At 43.6% G+C, this 19,193-nt stretch overlaps 1 protein-coding gene across 1 annotated transcript in view; it reads left to right on the forward strand.

The window, feature by feature from the left end:
* The window catches only part of SLC47A1 (solute carrier family 47 member 1), a gene marked incomplete at its 5' end in the record, with an annotated part of 56,890 nt that overhangs the window by 15,615 nt on the left and 22,082 nt on the right, over nt 1-19,193 (forward strand). Inside the window, 4 exons of the mRNA XM_082679443.1 lie at nt 5,062-5,175; nt 6,036-6,103; nt 12,464-12,572; nt 13,379-13,454. Of these exons, the coding sequence (XP_082535569.1) occupies nt 5,062-5,175; nt 6,036-6,103; nt 12,464-12,572; nt 13,379-13,454 (367 nt within the window). The remainder of the gene's footprint in view (nt 1-5,061; nt 5,176-6,035; nt 6,104-12,463; nt 12,573-13,378; nt 13,455-19,193) is intronic.

Genomic DNA, 19,193 nt, shown 5'->3' on the forward strand with positions numbered 1-19,193 from the left:
ACGCACAGGCTCAGCGGCCACGGCTCACGGGCCCAGCCACTCCGCGGCATGTGGGATCCTCCCAGACCGGGGCACGAACCCGTGTCCCCTGCATCGGCAGGCAGACTCTCAACCACTGCGCCACCAGGGAAGCCCTGTTTTCTATTTTTTGAATTGTAGTAAAATATATGTAATATAAAATTTGACATTTTAACCGTTTTTAAATGTACAATTTAGTGCCCTTAAGTACATTCACAGTGTTATGCAATTATCACCACCATCCATTTCTAAAACATTTTTCTCTCTCCAAATAGAAACTCTACCCATTAAGCAGTAAGTTCCCATTTTCCCTCTGCCCAGCCCTGGGTAACCTCTACTTTCTGTCCCTTTCTGTTGATCTTGTACCTGACACTTTGCTGAACTGATCTGTTCTTTCTAGGAGCTTTCTTGTGGATTCTTTGGGTAGGTATAGGATGGTGTCATGTGTGAAGAGAGAATTTTACTTTTTCCTTTCCAGTCTTTTTTTTTTTTTTAAGAATTCTTTTTTCTGTGTGGTTTTTTAAAAAAAAATTATTTATTTTATTTTTGGCTGCGTTGGGTTTTTGTTGCTGTGCGTGGGCTTTCTCTAGTTGCGGTGAACGGGGTCTACTCTTCATCGCAGTGCGCAGGCTTCTCATTGCAGTGGCTTCTCTTGTTGCAGAGCATGGGCTCTAGGCATGCAGGCTTCAGTAGTTGCAGCACGCAGGCTCGGCAGTTGTGGCTCACGGGCTCTAGAGTGCAGGCTCAGTAGTTGTGGTGCATGGGCTTAGTTGCTCCGCGGCATGTGGGATCTTCCCGGACCAGGGATTAAACCCGTGTCCCCCTGCATTGGCAGGTGGATTCTTAACCACTGCGCCACCAGGGAAGCCCCTCCTTTCCAGTCTTGATGGGAAGGAACAAGTAAAATTCTTTTCATTACTCTTTACAATTTAGGTATAGTGAATTTTTGATTTTAGTTTCAGGTGTACAGTATAGTGATAGAAAAATTTTATAGATTATACTCCATTTATAGTTATTATAAAATATTGGCTATATTCCCTGTGCTGTACAATATATCTTGGTAGCTTATTTATTTTATACACAATAGTTTGTACCCTTTATCCCCTACCTTTATTTTGCCCCTTCCCCTTCTCTCTCCCTACTGATAACCCCTAGTTTGTTCTCTGTATCTGTGAGTCTGTTTCATTATATTCACTAGTTTTATTTTTTAGACATATAAGTGGTACCATACAGTATTTGTCTTCCTCTGTTTCACTTATTTCATCAAGCATAATACCCTCCAGGTCCATCCATGTTGCTGCAAATGGCATTATTTCATTTTTTTATGGCCAAGTAATATTCCATTGTACATACGTACCACATCTTCTTTATCCATTCTTCTGCTGATGGACATTTAGGTTGTTTCCATGTCTTCGCTATTGTGAATAGTGCTGCTTTGAACATTGGGGTGCATATATCTTTTGAATTAGTCTTTTCCTTATTTTTTGGATATATACCCAGGAGTGGGATTGCTGGATCATATATAGTAGTTCTATTTTCAGAATTTTGAGGAAACTCCATACTGTTCTCCGTAGTGGCTGCACCAATTTACATTTTCACCAACAGTGCAAGAGGGTTCCCTTTTCTCCACATCCTTGCCAACATTTGTTATCTGTGGTCTTCTTTGATGATGGCCATTCTGACCTGTGTGAGGTGATATCTCATTGCAGTTTTAATCTGCATTTCTCTTGATGATTAGTGATGTTGAGCATCTTTTCATGTGCCTGTTGGCCATCTGTATGTCTTTGGAAAAATGTCTATTCAAGTCTTCTGCCTATTAATCAAAAAATTTTTTATTATTTATTTTTGGCTGCTTTGGGTCTTCATTGCTGTGCACGGGCTTTCTCTATTTGCGGTGAGCGGGGGCTACTCTTCATTGCTATGCGCGGGCTTCTCATTGCAGTGGCTTCTCTTGTTGCAGAGCACGGGCTCTAGGCACTCGGGCTTCAGTAGTTGTGGCACACAGGCTCAGTAGTTGTGGCTCGCGGGCTCCAGAGCGCAGGTTCAGTAGTTGTGGCGCACGGGCTTAGTTGCTCCGCGGCATGTGGGATATTCCTGGACCAGGGCTCGAACCCATGTCCCCTGCGTTGGCAGGCGGATTCTTAACCACTGCGCCACCAGGGAAGTCCCAGGATTGTTTATTTATTTATTTATTTATTTTGCGGTACGTGGGCCTCTCACTGTTGTGGCCTCTCCCGTTGTGGAGCACAGGCTCTGGGCGCGCAGGCTCAGCGGCCATGGCTCACAGGCCCAGCCGCTCCGCGGCATGTGGGATCTTCCCGGACCAGGGTACGAACCTGTGTCCCCTGCATTGGCAGGTGGACTCTCAACCACTGCACCACCAGAGAAGCCCAGGATTGTTTGTTTTTTGATGTTCAGTTGTATGAGTTCTTTGTATATTTTGGATATTAATCCCTTATCATATATATGGTTTGCAAATATCTTCTTATTTTATTTGGGTCCTCTCTCTTTTCTTCTTGGTGAGCCTGGCTAAAGGTTTATCAGTTTTGTTTATCTTTTCAAAAAACCAGCTCTGGGTTTCATTGATCTTTTCTATTGTGGTTTTTTTTTTTTTAAATCTCTCTTTCATTTATTTCCCCTCTGATCTTTACTTCCTTTCTTCTGCTGACTTTGGGCTTTGTTTTTCTTTTTCTAATTCTTTTAGGTGGGAGGTTAGGTAGTTTATTTGAGATTTTTCTTGTTTCTTGAGGAAGGCCTGTGTGGCTATAAACTTCCGTCTGCTTGTGCTGTATACCATAGATTTTTGCAGTGTTGTGTTTCCATTTTCATTTGTATCAAGTTATTTTCTGATTTCCTCTTTGATTTCTTAATTGACCCATTGGTTTTTTAGTAGCATGTTTTTCAGTCTCCATGTGTTTCTTCTTTTCCCATTTTTCTTTCTAAGTTGTTTTCTAGTTTCATACTGTTGTGGTTGGAAAAAAATGCTTGATATATAATTTCTGTCCTCTTACATTTGTTGTTACAAATTGTTGTTACATTTGTTGAGGCTTGTTTTGTGGCTCAGCATGTGATCGATCCTGCAGAATGTCCATTGTGCACTTGAAAAGAATGTATAATTCTGCTGTTTTTGGTTGTAATGTCCTGTAGATATCTGTTAAGTCCAACTGGTGTATTGTGTCATTTAAGACCACATTGATTTTCTGTCCACTGATGTAAGTGGGGTGTTACTACTACTATTGTATTATTGTCAATTTCTCCCCATATGTCAGTATCCATTTAACAATTCTCCATGCTCCCTTCCCCCAGCTCCTGGCAACCACTGTCTTCCTTTCTGATTCTGTGAGTTTGACTACTCTTGATATCTCACATAAGTAAAATTATACAGTATGTGTCTTCTGTGCCTTTGTCTTATGTGTTAGCGTAATGACCTCGAGGTTCATCCATTCTGTAGCATATGTCAGAATTTCCTTCCTTTATTAAGTTTGGATAATATTCCATTGTATGTATAGACCACATTTGGCTTATTCATTCATCTGTGAGTGGACGTTTGGGTTGCTTCTACCTTTTGGCTGTTGTGAATAATACTGCTATGAACGTGGGTATACAAATATCTCTTTGAGATCCTGCTTTCAATTCTTTTATACATATACATATCCAGAAATGATTTTGCTGGACCGTGTGGTAGTTCTGTTTTTAATTTTTTGAGGAACCACCATACTGTTTTCCCATAGCGGCTGCATCATTTTACATTCCCACCAACAGTGCACAAGGCTTCCAGTTTATCCACATCCTCACCAACACTTGTTATTTTCTATTTGTGTGTTGTTTTAAAGCAGCCGCCTGATGGGTGTGAGATGATATCTTATTGTGTTTTTTTGATTTGCATTTTCCTAGTGATCAGCGATGTTGAGCGTTTTTAAAAAATGTGCCAGTTGGCTATTTGTGTATCCTCTTTGGAGAAATGTCTGCTCAAGTCCTTTGCCCATTTTTTTTTTTTGTTTTGTTTTTTTGTTTGTTTTTTAATTTATTTATTTTATGGCTGTGTTGGGTCTTCGTTGCTGTGCGTGGGCTGTCTCTAGTTGCGGAGAGCGGGGGCTACTCTTTGTTGTGGTGCGTGGGCTTCTCATTGTGGTGGTTTCTCTTGTTGCGGAGCGTGGGCTCTAAGTGCACAGGCTCAGTAGTTGTGGCTCGTGGGCTCTAGAGCACAGGCTCAGTAGTTGTGGTACACGGGCTCAGTAGTTGTGGCTCGTGGGCTCTAGAGCGCAGGCTCAGTAGTTATGGCACATGGGCTTAGTTGCTCTGCGGCATGTGCGAACTTCCCAGACCAGGGCTCGAACCCATGTCCCCTGCATTGGCAGGCAGATTCTTAACCACTGCACCACCAGCCTTTGCCCACTTTTTAATTGTTGCTGCTGAACTGTAGGAATTCTTTCTATACTCTGGATATTATGATATCCAGGTATCCTTTTCAGATGGAATATTTACTAGTATCTTCTCCCGTGTGTTGCCCTTTCACTCTGTTGATTGTGTCCTTTAACGCCCAGACATTTTCAATTTTGATGTAGTTCAGTTTATCCAGTTTTACTTCAGTTGCTTGTGAGCACAGTGGAGTTCATCTAATCGTTCTGCCACGTGTACGCCCAGCGTTCCGCTTTCCCCTATAGTGCCCATCCATCATATTTTACTCTTCTAGCTCCCCAGTGATTGTATCCTTGATGCCCCCATCATCCCACAAGCACACTGGCCACAGGGATACCTATGTGGTTTCTTAAGGGACTCTGCACACGTTTCTCTGCTGTGTGTAACGGGAGTGAAACGTGTGGGTCACAGGGCGTATACAGACTTCAGTTTCACTACATTTTGTCAGCCTTGTTCCCACCATCTCAAACTCTGGGCTTGTTGACCTCTTTAAAGTACATTGTTTTTCCGGTGAACACCGGCTCCTCCCAGTCTCTGAGCTTCTGGTGCGGGCACGCGTGTGAGAGAGAACTGTTGGTGTCAGACTGTGGAAGAGTAAATGCTGTGTTCTTTCCTGTCCTCCAGGTTGGACCAGGGACTGTTTCCAGGAGTGGGGCTCCTTCATCCAGCTGGCCATCCCCAGCATGTTCATGGTGTGCATTGAGTGGTGGACCTTTGAAGTCGGAACCTTCCTTGCAGGTTGGTCAGCACTTCGGTAGAAACCTGTCACCAGCCTGGTTAATCACGTCTACAGAGCTTTTCAGGAGACCCAAGTTTGCTTCTCCTTCCTCTTGGTCTTATCAGGCCCTCGTGGAAGATCTCCGTACAGGTCTCACTGCCCATGCGACCATAAGCACACTATTCAGGCTGGGTGGGGCTTCGTGCTACCCCACTGCCTTTCATTTTGTAGCTTTGAAAGGGACGATTGCTAAGGTCATGGAGCAACCTGCCAAGGCCACGGAGCAGAACAAAGCCCGAGTCTAGGTCTCAGGACGCTGGCCACTGTGTGGCTCGGCCGACTGTTGCTGGGCGTTCACAGAGTGACGGATTTTGCTGTGTTGTAGCCTCGCTCTGTTTCTTTCCGACCCAGAACAGTTTTGGTCACGGGCATTCACCTTAGCCATCCACTGCTAGTGGAGGAACAGAGGAAACAGCAGAGACAGAGAGTAATATACTTGATCTGAAAGTTTCTGTGGACACTGGAATGTGTTCATAGTGCCATCACTTCTCATGGAGTTCCACTGCCCTCTGTCCTTCCCTCCATACTGTGGTCCCCCGTCTCCCTGAAGGATGACCTGCACCCCCGGACACCGCCTGGTTTTCTACTTAAGCCCCGTGTTTTGTTCCCTGGTGAAGTGGGGGTTTCTGGAATGAGCCTGTGTCCCATCTTAGCTGCTGCAGTTCCTGGATGCTTCCTGAATGGGCTTCTCCTTGGCACAGACAGTGAATTCTGCCATTGGATTACGCTTCTGGGGGCAACCTTGGCTTCTCTGAAATTACATTAGGTTCTAGTTTCATAAGGAAAATGTTCACTTTACTCCACTGTTTGAACATTTCAGGATTGATGAGCGTGACAGAGCTTGGAGCCCAGGCCGTCATTTACGTACTGGCTTCTGTGGCCTACATGGTAAGGCGATGCCGTGCTGTCCACTCAGAGAGTTAGACGGTACGAGGGGGGAGCGCAGCTGGAGAAGCAAGTGTGGATTTTGGAGCCAGACACACTGCTGGGTGTGGGTCCTGGCCGTGCTGCTTCCCAGCTGTGTGATGCTGGGCTCCTTACGTAACCTTTCTGAGCTTAACTTTCCCCATATACACAGTGGGAAAAAATACCTACCTGGCAGGTGAAAATTAAGACAAAGCTTATATAAAATACTTAGCAGAATGCCTGGCATGTTTATTGGAAATAACGGAGTTTACTGCAAATAACTTGGTGCTGGGATATGGTGGGGCATAAGGTGCAGACAGTCCCTGTCTCTTGTGGCTGGTGGGCTGGCGTGGAGATAAGCAAGCAAAGAGATGAATAAGAGCATGATACAGACATATAACATGCACCATAGAAGAAGCAAACAACAAAATAAGTCTAAGCTGTATGAAGACAGAGACAGACACCTTTTTAGATAGGCGTTGAGGAACGGTCCTCCTGAGTTGCTGTGTAAGCGGAGACTTGAAGGGTGAGAAGGTGCCAGCCCGGGAAGCCCACAGTCAGGGCTGACCACAGGCCCTGAGATGCAGGGATGCACGAGAGCCCTTGCATGTTCAGGGACCTGATACGAGCCCGGCTGAGGGGTTAGCGAGGAGAGAAGCTTCTTGCCGCTGTGTAGAAGCTGGCTTGGAGGACAGGTGTGGGATGGGAGGCGGGAAGGAGGCTGTTGGAATCGTCGAGGGGAGCAAGTGGAAGGCGGCTGGTGGTGGAGAAGGGGCAGAGAGGCTGAGTTAGTGATGCCCTTGGGCAGAGCGTAAGTGACAGGACCAGGGTTTGGATGTGGGAGGCTTGGCAACGCACGGGAAGAACCACAAATGCCTCCAGGGTTTCGGGCTTGAACAGCTGCGTGGCGTCAGGCCTTTTACCTTCTGAGGCTTTCTGAATATTCCAGTTCTGCACATATAGGCCCTTTGTTCCTTGGTTTTGAAAAACAGATGCCACCTGGGCAGTAGGATGAGGGGCCATTTTTGTTTCTGTTTACATATGTTTTTTTAGTCTTAAAAGTGAAAGAAGGACTTAGTGGGGGATTGATGTGGTCGTGTAGGAGTGAGCCGGGAGGGTGTCTAAGGGCAAACCCCAAGACACAGGAGTCAGCAGCAGAAGGAGACCCCCACCAAGAGCCAGGCCCAGGCAGGTGTGGAAGGGGGGCGACCCCGAGAACAGGTCGTGGAAGAGCCAGGGAGAGGGTGGGAAGGGTCCCTTGGATTTAGGGTCATCGGAGACGTTCTGGAGTGATGAAAAGCAGGAGGCAGATGTGGGCACCGACCTTCTCAGGGTGAGGAAGCAGAGGCTGCTGGGAGTCAGTTCTGTCTAGAGGATTGGCTGTTGATGGGGGAAGGATTCCATCAAGCCACGATTTGGTTTTGCTTCTGTTTTTTAAAAAAAGTAATTTATCTTTGGCTGCATTGGGTCTTCATTTTGGTGTGTGGGCTTCTCATTGCAGTGGCTTCTCTTGTTGCGGAGCATGGGCTCTAGGTGCGCCGGCTTCAGTAGTTGTGGCGCACGGGCTTAGTTGTTCCGTGGCATGTGGGATCTTCCCGGACCAGGGCTCGGGATTCTTAACCACTGTGCCACCAGGGAAGTCCTTGCTTCTATTTTTAAATGGTGGCCCTGGAGTTTGTTTGGGTTTTTTGTTTGTTTTTTGTTTGTTTGTTTGTTCTTTTGCAGTACGCGGGCCTCTCACTGTTGTGGCCTCTCCCGTCGCGGAGCACAGGCTCCGGACACGCAGGCTCAGTGGCCATGGCTCACGGGCCCAGCTGCTCCGCGGCATATGGGATCTTCCCGGACCGGGGCACGAACCCGTGTCCCCTGCATCGGCAGGCGGACTCTCAACCATTGCGCCACCAGGGAAGCCCTGTTTGTTTGTTTTTAATATTTTTATTTATTTATTTATTTGGCTGTTAGGTCTTAATTGCAGCATGTGGGCTCTGCATTGCAGCACATGGGCTTCTCGTTGTGGTGTGCAGGCTCTAGAGCGTGCAGGCTCAGTAGTTGCAGCACGTGGGCTCTCTAGTTGTGGCATGCAGGCTCCAGAGCATGTGGGCTCTGTAGTTGCGGCAAGCAGGCTTAGTTGCCCTGCACCATTTGGGATCTTAGTTCCCAACCAGGGATCAAACCCAAGTCCCCTGCGTCGGAAGGTGGATTCTTAACCACTGGGCCACCAGGGAAGTCCCGTGGAGCTTGTTTATAGGTTTGCAGTAAACCGAAGCCAGCTACCAATTCTACGTTATGTTCATATCTTCTGTTTTTCTACCTGTTCTATCACAGGCTTCAATTTTAATTTTTATTTTTAATTGTGGTAAAATACACATAACGTGAAGTCTACCATCCTAACTACCATTTTAACTGCCTAATTCAGTAGTGTTAAGCATATTTTGATTGTTGTACAACCAATCTCCAGAACTTATTCCTCTTGCAAAACTGAAACTCTGCCCATTGAATAATTCCCATTCCTCCTGCCCTCAGCCTCTGGCAACCACCATTCTAGTTTCTGTTTCTTGTCCCAGGCTTCCCTTTGTTAGAGACTGTGAAGCAATAAGTGCTCATTATTTTTATGGAAAAAAAACAAGTCCCCTTAGTGGTGAACTTAAAATAAAAATGATAAAATACAGAGAAATAATCCACCGAGAGCAAGAGTTAACAGATACAGGAAAGTTAGAGTTTGGAGTTTGAGATGATGGTATAATCATCAGAGAATAGAAAAGTCGTATGTTCAGAATCATTCAACATAAAAGAAGAAATTGATACCCAAAGAATATTTGGAAAACAACCAAGTAGGATTTAAAAAAAATGAAAATATAGCCACAGAAATTTAATACTTCATAGATTAGTTAAAACTGAAAAATCAAATAATGAACTTGAAGATAGATCTGTGGAAATTCCCATAATAAAACAAAGGCATATAAATAGACGGAATTAGATATGCAGACCAATGAAATAGAAGAGAGAGCCCAGAAGTAAACCCTCACATATACTGTGAAGTGATTTTTGACAAAAACAACTGTTCCTGGGAAAACTGGATATCCACATGCAAAAGAATGAAGTTGGACCTTACCTAACACCATGTGCAAAGATCAACTCAAAGTGGATCTAAGACTTAAAACAATAAAACTCTTAGAAGTATATACATAAGTCAGAAGCTTCACAACATTGGATTTGGCAATGACTTCTTGGATATGACAGCAAAGGCACAGGCAACAAAAGAAAAATAGACAATTGGACTTTATAAAAATTTTATAATTTTGTGCATCAAAAGACAGTATCAACAGAGTAAAAAGGCAACCCACAGAATGGGAGAAAATATTTGCAGATCACCTATGTGATAAAGATTACTAATCAGAATATATAGACAACTCTTAAAACTCAATAACAAAAAACAAAACATCCTGTTGTTAAAATGAGCAAAGGACTTGAACGGGTGTTATCTCCAAGGAAGATATACAAATGGCCAATAAGCACATGAAAAGATGCTCAGTATCACCGATCATTAGGAAATGCAAATGAAAACTACAGTGAGATACCTCCTCACACCCATTAGAATGGCTACTCTTGAGAAAAAAAGAAAAAAAAAAGAAACAGAAAATAAGTGTTGGCGAGGGTGTAGAAATATTGGAACCCTTATGCAGTGTCAGTTGGAATGTAAAATGATGCAGCTGCCATGGGAAAATAGAAAAATGGTAGTTCCTAAAAAATTAAAAATAGAATCACCATATGACCCAGCAATTCCACTTTTGGATGTATACCCAAAAGAGTTGAAAGGAGGATCTCAAAGAGATGTTTTCACACTCATGTTCACAGCAGCCTTATTCACAAGAGCCAAAAGGTGGAAGCAGCCTCAGTGTCCTTCCACAGATGAATGGTTAAACAAAATGTGATATATACATACAATGGGGTTATCATTATTTTAAAAAAAGGAAGGAGATTCTGACACATGGAACAGTGTGGATGAACCTTGAGGACCTTATGCTAAATGAAATAAGCCATACGTAAAAAGACAAATACTGGACAAGTCCACTCATATGTGGTGCTTAGACTAGTCAATAGAGACAGAGTAGAAGGGTGGTTGCCAGCGTCTGGGGGAGGGGGGAGTGAGGATTTATTGTTTAATGGGCACAGGGTTTCAGCTTTAAGAGATGAAAAGAGTTCTGGAGATGATGGTGGTGATGGTTGCACAGCATTACGGAAGTATTTTAATACCACTGAAGTGCGTACTTTAAAATGGTTATTAACGGTTAAAAAAAATACACCACATAGTAATTACCGAAATAAGAAGGGAAGAAATGGCTAACATGGTAAATTTCACGTTGCGTGTATTTTGGCACAGTAAATACAAGTGAGAAAAAGTAGAACTGGAACATGTGAAAGATGTAGACCCATTATATATCTTCTATCTAGTAGGAATTCCCCAGGGAGAGGATAGAGACTGGCGGGGATGCCATATTCAGACGTTTGATGAGAGACAGAGACCATTAGATAACTGAAGTAAGACACGAATCTTAATATTCAACAATTATAATGAACATTTTATTGGAGATTCGAGCCTGTGCAATTAGGCAAGAAAAGGAAAATGCATTGATTTATTAACTAAATGGCTGACGTGGCTTTCCTGACCTGTTGTTTGTGGATTTTTCTCCAGCAGACCTCTCCCCTGCATGGGAAGGATCAGTACAGAGGTGGGATCTGTCACATGACATCTTCACCTAAGGGGTTTATGCATGGGGAGCAGGGAGCAGCAGTCCTGACCTCCCCCACTGCCCCACCCCACCTCCCATCCCCCAAGACGAGAAGGGCTTGGCTCTGAGGCACTCACACCACCAGTCGCTGTGCAGTGAGTCTGAGAGGGAGGACCGGTCAGCAGTGGGGTCTGGCCGTGCTGTGCTGTCTGTGACCCTGTCATGAGTCCACAGGACTGCTCATCATTGCCTCCTGGGGCCCTTGTGGGAAGAACGAGTGGGATGTAGCCTTTTCCTCTTTCTCATCTGGACTTTGGCTTCCTGTTGTCCTTTCCCTCTTCCAGAAGCTCATCAGCTCACTTAGTCTCAGAGCTGTTAATGAGTTTCTTCTCTGTTAAGCATCTTTACTGACATTTTAGTGGCATTTGGGGAAGGAAGGGGGTTAAGCATGTGAGCTGGCCATTCATCTGGAGCTGAAGCCAATATGTATATTTTGAGCCCACAAGTCTTGTAAATTTTTATATAGTCAGGTCCATTGTTTTTCAAGTTCTTAAACTTAACAATTTTTTTTTTTTTTTTTTTTTTTTTGCGGTACGTGGGCCTCTCACTGCTGTGGCCTCTCCCATTGCGGAGCACAGGCTCCGGACGCCGCAGGCTCAGCGCCCATAGCTCACGGGCCCAGCCGCTCCGCGGCATGTGGGATCTTCCCAGACCGGGGCACGAACCCGTGTCCCCTGCATCGGCAGGCGGGCTCTCAACCACTGCGCCACCAGGGAAGCCCAACTTAACAATTTTTAATACATATTTTTTTTCAACTTCACTTAGGCTGGTTCTCAAACAGCAACAAATTAGACGGCTCTCAGGAGGAGGCTGCTTCTAGTAGGAATAGAAGTTAAAGCTGACGTACAAATTATTAAAAGCAGATCTGAGAACTAAAATCGGGTTACTACACAACCCGTGTTTCACAAACAGCCCCCGAGGGCAGCACTGTCGTCACAGGAGAACAACCGCCATGCCCCTGCAAGTTGAATAATGGTCTGTTGAAGGAGCAGGCAAGCACATAGCTTCAGATAAAGTTTGGGCATCTACTGTGAAGGGCCATAGTTGGATTTAATGGGTAATTAGACGTAGGAATGTTGGACACATAACGGATGGTGGAGGCAGATTTCATCAGCTTTTGTGGAATTCCCACAGTGTGCCAGGCTTCGTTCTAAGTGCTTTTCTCACGTGATTCATTTCATTTTTACGAATGATTTATATATTTATAGTTCATTAAGTCTTGTAGAATGTAGCAAAGTTGAATTGACTCTTGATAGTATATGTTTAGTTAATAAGGGAGGTGCTTTGCCCTCAAATCCAGCATCTTTAAGAGGTTCTACTCTGATGCCTCTGATGGGGGCAGCGGTCAGGGCGGCTGTTACACATCTGTAACAGTGGGCGAGGCCAAGCCACTTGTTTCCAGTCACACGGCAAGGACGTACTGGAACTGGGTCTAGAACCTGGGGCTCTGACTCTGTCCTTGGTTTCCGCGCAGGTAGACTCCAGTGCACTGATACTCTGATTTTCAGACCCTCTGACCCCTCCTCGTGATTTTGCGATCATTCATTTCTAGGTGCCTCTAGGCCTTGGCGTGGCAGCCAGCGTCCGGGTGGGCAGTGCCCTGGGGGCAGGGGATGCCCAGCAGGCACGACACTCCTGTGCCACCGCCCTCCTGTGTGCAGGTGAGTGTGGCACTGCTGCTCGCTGGCCGCAGCTGTATCGAAGTTGAGAAATATATATCATAGTTTCTCTGGGAATTGACTTACGTGTGCAAACGCAGCTGCAATCTTTCTTCTTCATGCTGACTCCTGTTTACTCCGTTAAATGAAGCTCCTAAATATGACTTTCTGTTATTAGGCACCAGCTAAATACTCCTCCACGTGGTACTAACAGGAATCATTTCAAAGGCAGTTGTTGTCATGTGCAGGCTTCTTTCTTTCTTTTTTTCTTTCTTTTTTTTGCGGTACGCGGGCCTCTCACCGTTGTGGCCTCTCCCGCTGCGGAGCACAGGCTCCGGATGCGCAGGCTCAGCGGCCATGGCCCACGGGCCCAGCCGCTCCGTGGCATGTGGGATCTTCCAGGACCAGGGCACAAACCCGTGTCCCCTGCATCGGCAGGCGGACTCTCAACCACTGCGCCACCAGGGAAGCCCATGCAGACTTATTTCTGACCAGAATCTGTGTGCCCAGCTCTCCAGGTTCCTGGATCACTGACCCTTAGGCAGTTTGAATGTTCTGGAATCTGAGCAGTTAGAGAAGATTCTGATGATGCTGTCATCTTATTGAACATCTTTTCTGTGAGTCTCCCTTAGAAAAAGAAGTTAGAATCATCTGACCTTAGGTGCTCTTTTCCTAGACAGTAAGAAGAAACACTTTAAATTATTGCATTTCTTAAGTCATTGAGACAAATATCTCCTGAGAAGTCGGTACGAGGATTTATCACACTCGGGAGCACTTTCATTTCCTGCTGTTTCTTCTGTATTTTCCAGGTGTTTGCGCACTTGTAACCGGTATCTTACTTGCTGCTTTAAAGGATGTGGTAGCCTATGCATTCACCAGTGACAAGTATGTACCATCTTCTAGGAGAACATTTTTAGTTTTATGCTTTCTTTCTTCACTATACTTTTCTGACTCTGAGTAGCATTTTACTCCATAGGAAAATCTGTAGTGCAGCTGGGAGTGAATCTGAAGAGGTTTGAATGAAGGAAGCCCATGGAAACCCCCTCCACCCCTCCAATACCCAGTTCATTTATCAAATGCAAGTGGGCTTTCTCTTGTGCTCGGTGTGTTTTTGCTCAGAGATACACAGAAAAAGCACATGGAAAAAAACCTCATCCCCAGAAAGGCACCTCCCCGTCCAGGGCACGCTGGCAGCCAGCACACCTGAATCATCTGGGCAGTGTTTGCATAAACCACTGACCCAACCTTAGGTAGAATTTTACTGCATTTTCTGTAATGATGTGTTTGTGTAATTATTTAGATGCAATAAAGTGTCTTGAATAAACCAAATCCTTATGAAGAAGCTTCAGTAATTTGCACCAGTTGCCTCAGATTATGCTTATGGAGAAATTCGGTTTTATTACTTTTAAGTGTGCTCTTCTAGTTTGACCCAACCCCACTGGTTTTAGACCAGTGCTTAAATATATTGTAAAATCTTAGGGCTAGGGAGGTGGTCAGATGGAGGTACAGGAACTAGATTTACGATCCTGCGTTAAACCAACTAAAAAACTGGACAAAATCTGTGTTTTTAAAAATGGCATTCAGACATTGGACCACAGGCAGCCCAGATAAATCCCTGAGGAGAACCCCGTGATTGCCCCAGCTTACCGTGAGGGAGTTTCCAGGACAAAGTGCAGACAGGGGCCCTGGGAAAGCCCCCCCCCATCTCCTTGGGTTGGGGAAATGGAGTTGGGAGTGGGGAGGCTCTGTGGCGAGTTCCCAGGCAGAGTCCCAGAGCAGGAAGAGCACCTGGAGGGCGCCCAGAGAGCGCTTTGGAGATCTATGGAAGCTCTCCCTCAAGTCTTCAGCCGACCGCTGAGCCAATTGTGCGTGTAAGGGTCCCACCTGAGGCCAGGGAAGGTGGGGTGAGGGACGGGAAGGAACACCTGAAAGGAGCAGGCAGAACAATCCTTGAAGCTCATAAAGGGTCGGGAAGAGTTTGTGTTCCCACCACGTGGAATGAACAAAACCTTGTAATGCATGGGATGGCTGGTGGAGTTCTCAGAAGGTCCTTGCCTCAGGAGAAGGAAAATTAGCCCTAGAATGAAGCCTGCTCTGGTCCCACCTAACAAAGCTTAAAAGTAGACTTGGAAAGGATCAAATTGTTTCCAAGAAATTTAACTGTATTAGAGCTCAAGAGTACTTCAATTATTACAAGAACATGCAGTATTCGACAAACTAAAATTCACGATGTCTGCATCTAATTAAAAATTACCAGGTAGACAAAGGAGCAAGAAATTAAAATCCATAGAAACATCAATCAGTTGAAACCAACCCAGAAATGAAACATATGATAGAATTAGTACACAGGGATATTAAAAGTTTTAATAACTATGTTTTGTATTTTCAAGAAGATAGAGGAAAACGTGAGCATGCTAAAGTAAGACATCAAAGATTTTTTAAAAAACAAATTGAACTTATAGAGCTGAAAGAAAATGTCTGAAATGAAAATATATTGGATGAGAGTAACAGCAGATTAGAATAGTGAAGAAGAAAAGATTAGTGAACTTGAAGATAGAGCAATAATACATATCCTAAATGAAATGTGGTGAGAAAAAAGACTGGAAAAAGATGAATATCAGTGAGCTGTGATTGGCCTAAAAAGGCTGTAACTAGGGTTCTCAAAACAGAGAGGAGAGGGGACAGGAAAAAAACCTGAATAATGGCAAATCTTTCTAAATTTGGTAAGATCTTAGAATTAAAGAGATCTAAAAGGCTATTTGATGTAATCACTCATCTTACATCAGGATTCCTCCAAAACATCCTTGCCAGGTTGTCCAACTTACACTTTCATAACCTCAGTGGGTGAGGATCTTGCTACCTCTGAAGGCAGCTTTGATTCTCAGGACACCTTCCTTTTTTTTTTAAAATTAATTATTTATTTATTTTTGGCTGTGTTGGGTCTTTGTTACTGTGCGCGGGCGTTTTCTAGTTGTGGTGAGCTGGGGCTACTCTTTGTTGCAGTGCATGGGCTTCTCATTGCAGTGGCTTCTCTTGTTGTGGAGCATGGGCTCTAGGTGCGCAGGCTTCAGTAGTTGTGGCTCGCGGGCTCAGTAGTTGCAACTTATGGGCTCTAGAGTGTGGGCTCAGTAGTTGTGGCGCACGGGCTTAGTTGCTCCACAGCATGTGGGATCTTCCCAGACCAGGGCTTGAACCCGTGTCTCCTGCATTGGCAGGTGGTTTCTTAACCACTGGGCCACCAGGTAAGTCCCAGGACACCTTCCTTATTTTGAGGTGAAATGTACCTGTAATTTTCACCCACTTATTCTGGTTCTTGTGCTTGGAGGAATCTAAATCCATTTCTGAGTTAACAGCCTGCAGATATTTGAAGGCATCTCTCATGCTCTCTTCTCCATGGTAACCATCTGAAATTCCTTCAGACATTTCCCATGGAATGTGATTTTGAGTCTCCACTTTGGAATTCATACAAACCTGAAGGCAGTGCTCTTAGCTCCATTTAGAGCAGAACTGTGTCCCCTGTACCTCATTCTACCTGATGGACTTCTGGTGAAGCATTAGGTTTTTGGTGGCTGTACGACACTGTGTCTGTGGAGCTGGTTGCCAGTGCGCCCCTGAGCTGCCCTAGCGTCCACATTCTGCACTCCTGTGGTTATCTTCTTGGACCCAAATGCAGATCCTACTTTTGTACCCATCAATCTTTATTTTCTTATTTTTTATTTATTTATTTTTTTGATTTTCATCTCTTTAATGAAATTGTATATCTCTCATATTAAAGACATCTTTTTACATATACAGATACTACAAATACTGATATCAATCCACACATATGATTTTAATTGTGCATATTCATTACTTTGAAGACATTTATAGAATTATAATAGATCCTTCTTTTGATATGTAACTTTTAGTGTACCATTACTTTGATATAATTACTTCTAACTGAAGATTTGGTTAGAAGTTATCTCAATTTCCATGTTAAACAGATTTCTTTTTTTTTTTAACATCTTTATTGGAGTATAATTGCTTTACAATGGTATGTTAGTTTCAGCTTCACAACAAAATGAATCAGTTATATATATACATATGTTCCCATATCTCTTCCCGCTTGCGTCTCCCTCCCTCCCACCCTCCCTATCCCACCCCTCCAGGCGGTCACAAAGCACCGAGCTGATCTCCCTGTGCTATGCGGCTGCTTCCCACTAGCTATCTACCTTACGTTTGGTAGTGTATATATGTCCATGCCTCTTTATCGCTTTGTCACCGTTTACCCTTCCCCCTCCCCATAGCCTCAAGTCCATTCTCTAGTAAGTCTGTGTCTTTATTCCTGTTTCACCCCTAGGTTTTTCATGACATTTTTTTTTCTTAGATTCCATATATATGTGTTAGCATACGGTATTTGTCTCTCTCGTTCTGACTTACTTCACTCTGTATGACAGACTCTAGGTCTATCCACCTCATTACAAATAGCTCAATTTCGTCTCTTTTTATGGCTGAGTAATATTCCATTGTATATATGTGCCACATCTTCTTTATCCATTCATCCGATGATGGACACTTAGGTTGTTTCCACCTCTGGGCTATTGTAAATAGAGCTGCAATGAACATTTTGGTACATGACTCTTTTTGAATTATGGTTTTCTCAGGGTATATGCCCAGTAGTGGGATTGCTGGGTCATATGGTAGTTCTATTTGTAGCTTTTTAAGGAACCTCCATACTGTTCTCCACAGTGGCTGTATCAATTTACATTCCCACCAACAGTGTAAGAGGGTTCCCTTTTCTCCACACCCTCTCCAGCATTTATTGTTTCTAGATTTTTTGATGATGGCCATTCTGACTGGTGTGAGATGATATCTCATTGTAGTTTTGATTTGCATTTCTCTCATGATTAGTGATGTTGAGCATTCTTTCATGTGTTTGTTGGCACTCTGTATATCTTCTTTGGAGAAATGTCTATGTAGGTCTTCTGCCCATTTTTGGATTGGGTTGTTTGTTTTTTTGTTATTAAGCTGCATGAGCTGCTTATAAATTTTGGAGATCAATCCTTTGTCAGTTGCTTCATTTGCAAATATTTTCTCCCATTCTGAGGGTTGTCTTTTGGTCTTCTTTATGGTTTCCTTTGCTGCGCAAAAGCTTTTAAGTTTCATTAGGTCCCATTTGTTTACTCTTGTTTTTATTTCCATTTCTCTAGGAGGTGGGTCAAAAAGGACCTTGCTGTGATTTATGTCATAGAGTGTTCTGCCTATGTTTTCCTCTAAGAGTTTGATAGTTTCTGGCCTCACATTTAGGTCTTTAATCCATTTTGAGCTTATTTTTGTGTATGGTGTTAGGGAGTGATCTAATTTCATACTTTTACATGTAGCTGTCCAGTTTTCCCAGCACCACTTATTGAATAGGCTGTCCTTTCTCCACTGTACATTTCTGCCTCCTTTGTCAAAGATAAGGTGACCATATGTGCGTGGGTTTATCTCTGGGCTTTCTATCCTGTTCCATTGATCTATCTTTCTGTTTTTGTGCCAGTACCATACCGTCTTGATAACTGTAGCTTTGTAGTATAGTCTGAAGTCTGGGAGCCTGATTCCTCCAGTTCCTTCTTTCGTTCTCAAGATTGCTTTGGCTATTCGGGGTCTTTTGTGTTTCCATACAAATTGCAAAATTTTTTGTTCTAGTTCTGTGAAAAATGCCAGTGGTAGTTTGATAGGGATTGCATTGAATCTATAGATTGCTTTCGGTAGTAGAGTCATTTTCACAATGTTGATTCTTCCAATCCAAGAACATGGTATATCTCTCCATCTATTTGTATCATCTTTAATTTCTTTCATCAGTGTCTTATAATTTTCTGCATACAGATCTTTTGTCTCCTTAGGTAGGTTTATTCCTAGATATTTTATTCTTTTTGTTGCAATGGTAAATGGGAGTGTTTTCTTGATTTCACTTTCAGATTTTTCATCATTAGTATATAGGAATGCCAGAGATTTCTGTGCATTAATTTTGTATCCTGCCACTTTACCAAATTCATTGATTAGCTCTAGTAGTTTTCTGGTAGCATGTTTAGGGTTCTCTATGTATAGGATCATGTCATCTGCAAACAGTGACAGCTTTACTTCTTCTTTTCCGATTTGGATTCCTTTTATTTCCTTTTCTTCTCTGATTGCTGTGGCTAAAACTTCCAAAACTATGTTGAATAAGAGTGGTGAGAGTGGGCAACCTTGTCTTGTTCCTGATCTTAGTGGAAATGCTTTCAGTTTTTCACCATTGAGGATGATGTTTGCTGTGGGCTTGTCATATATGGCCTTCATTATGTTGAGGAAAGTTCCCTCTATGCCTACTTTCTGCAGGGTTTTTATCATAAATGGGTGTTGAATTTTGTCAAAAGCTTTCTCTGCATCTATTGAGATGATCATATGGTTTTTCTCCTTCAGTTTGTTAATATGGTTTATCACATTGATAGATTTGCGTATATTGAAGAATCCTTGCATTCCTGGAATAAACCCCACTTGATCATGGTGTATGATCCGTTTAATGTGCTGTTGGATTCTGTTTGCTAGTATTTTGTTGAGGATTTTTGCATCTATGTTCATCAGTGATATTGGCCTGTAGTTTTCTTTCTTTGTGACATCCTTGTC

This window comes from Grampus griseus (genome assembly GCF_964374135.1).
Source record: "Grampus griseus genome assembly, chromosome: 20".
In the NCBI taxonomy this organism is placed as follows: domain Eukaryota; kingdom Metazoa; phylum Chordata; class Mammalia; order Artiodactyla; family Delphinidae; genus Grampus; species Grampus griseus.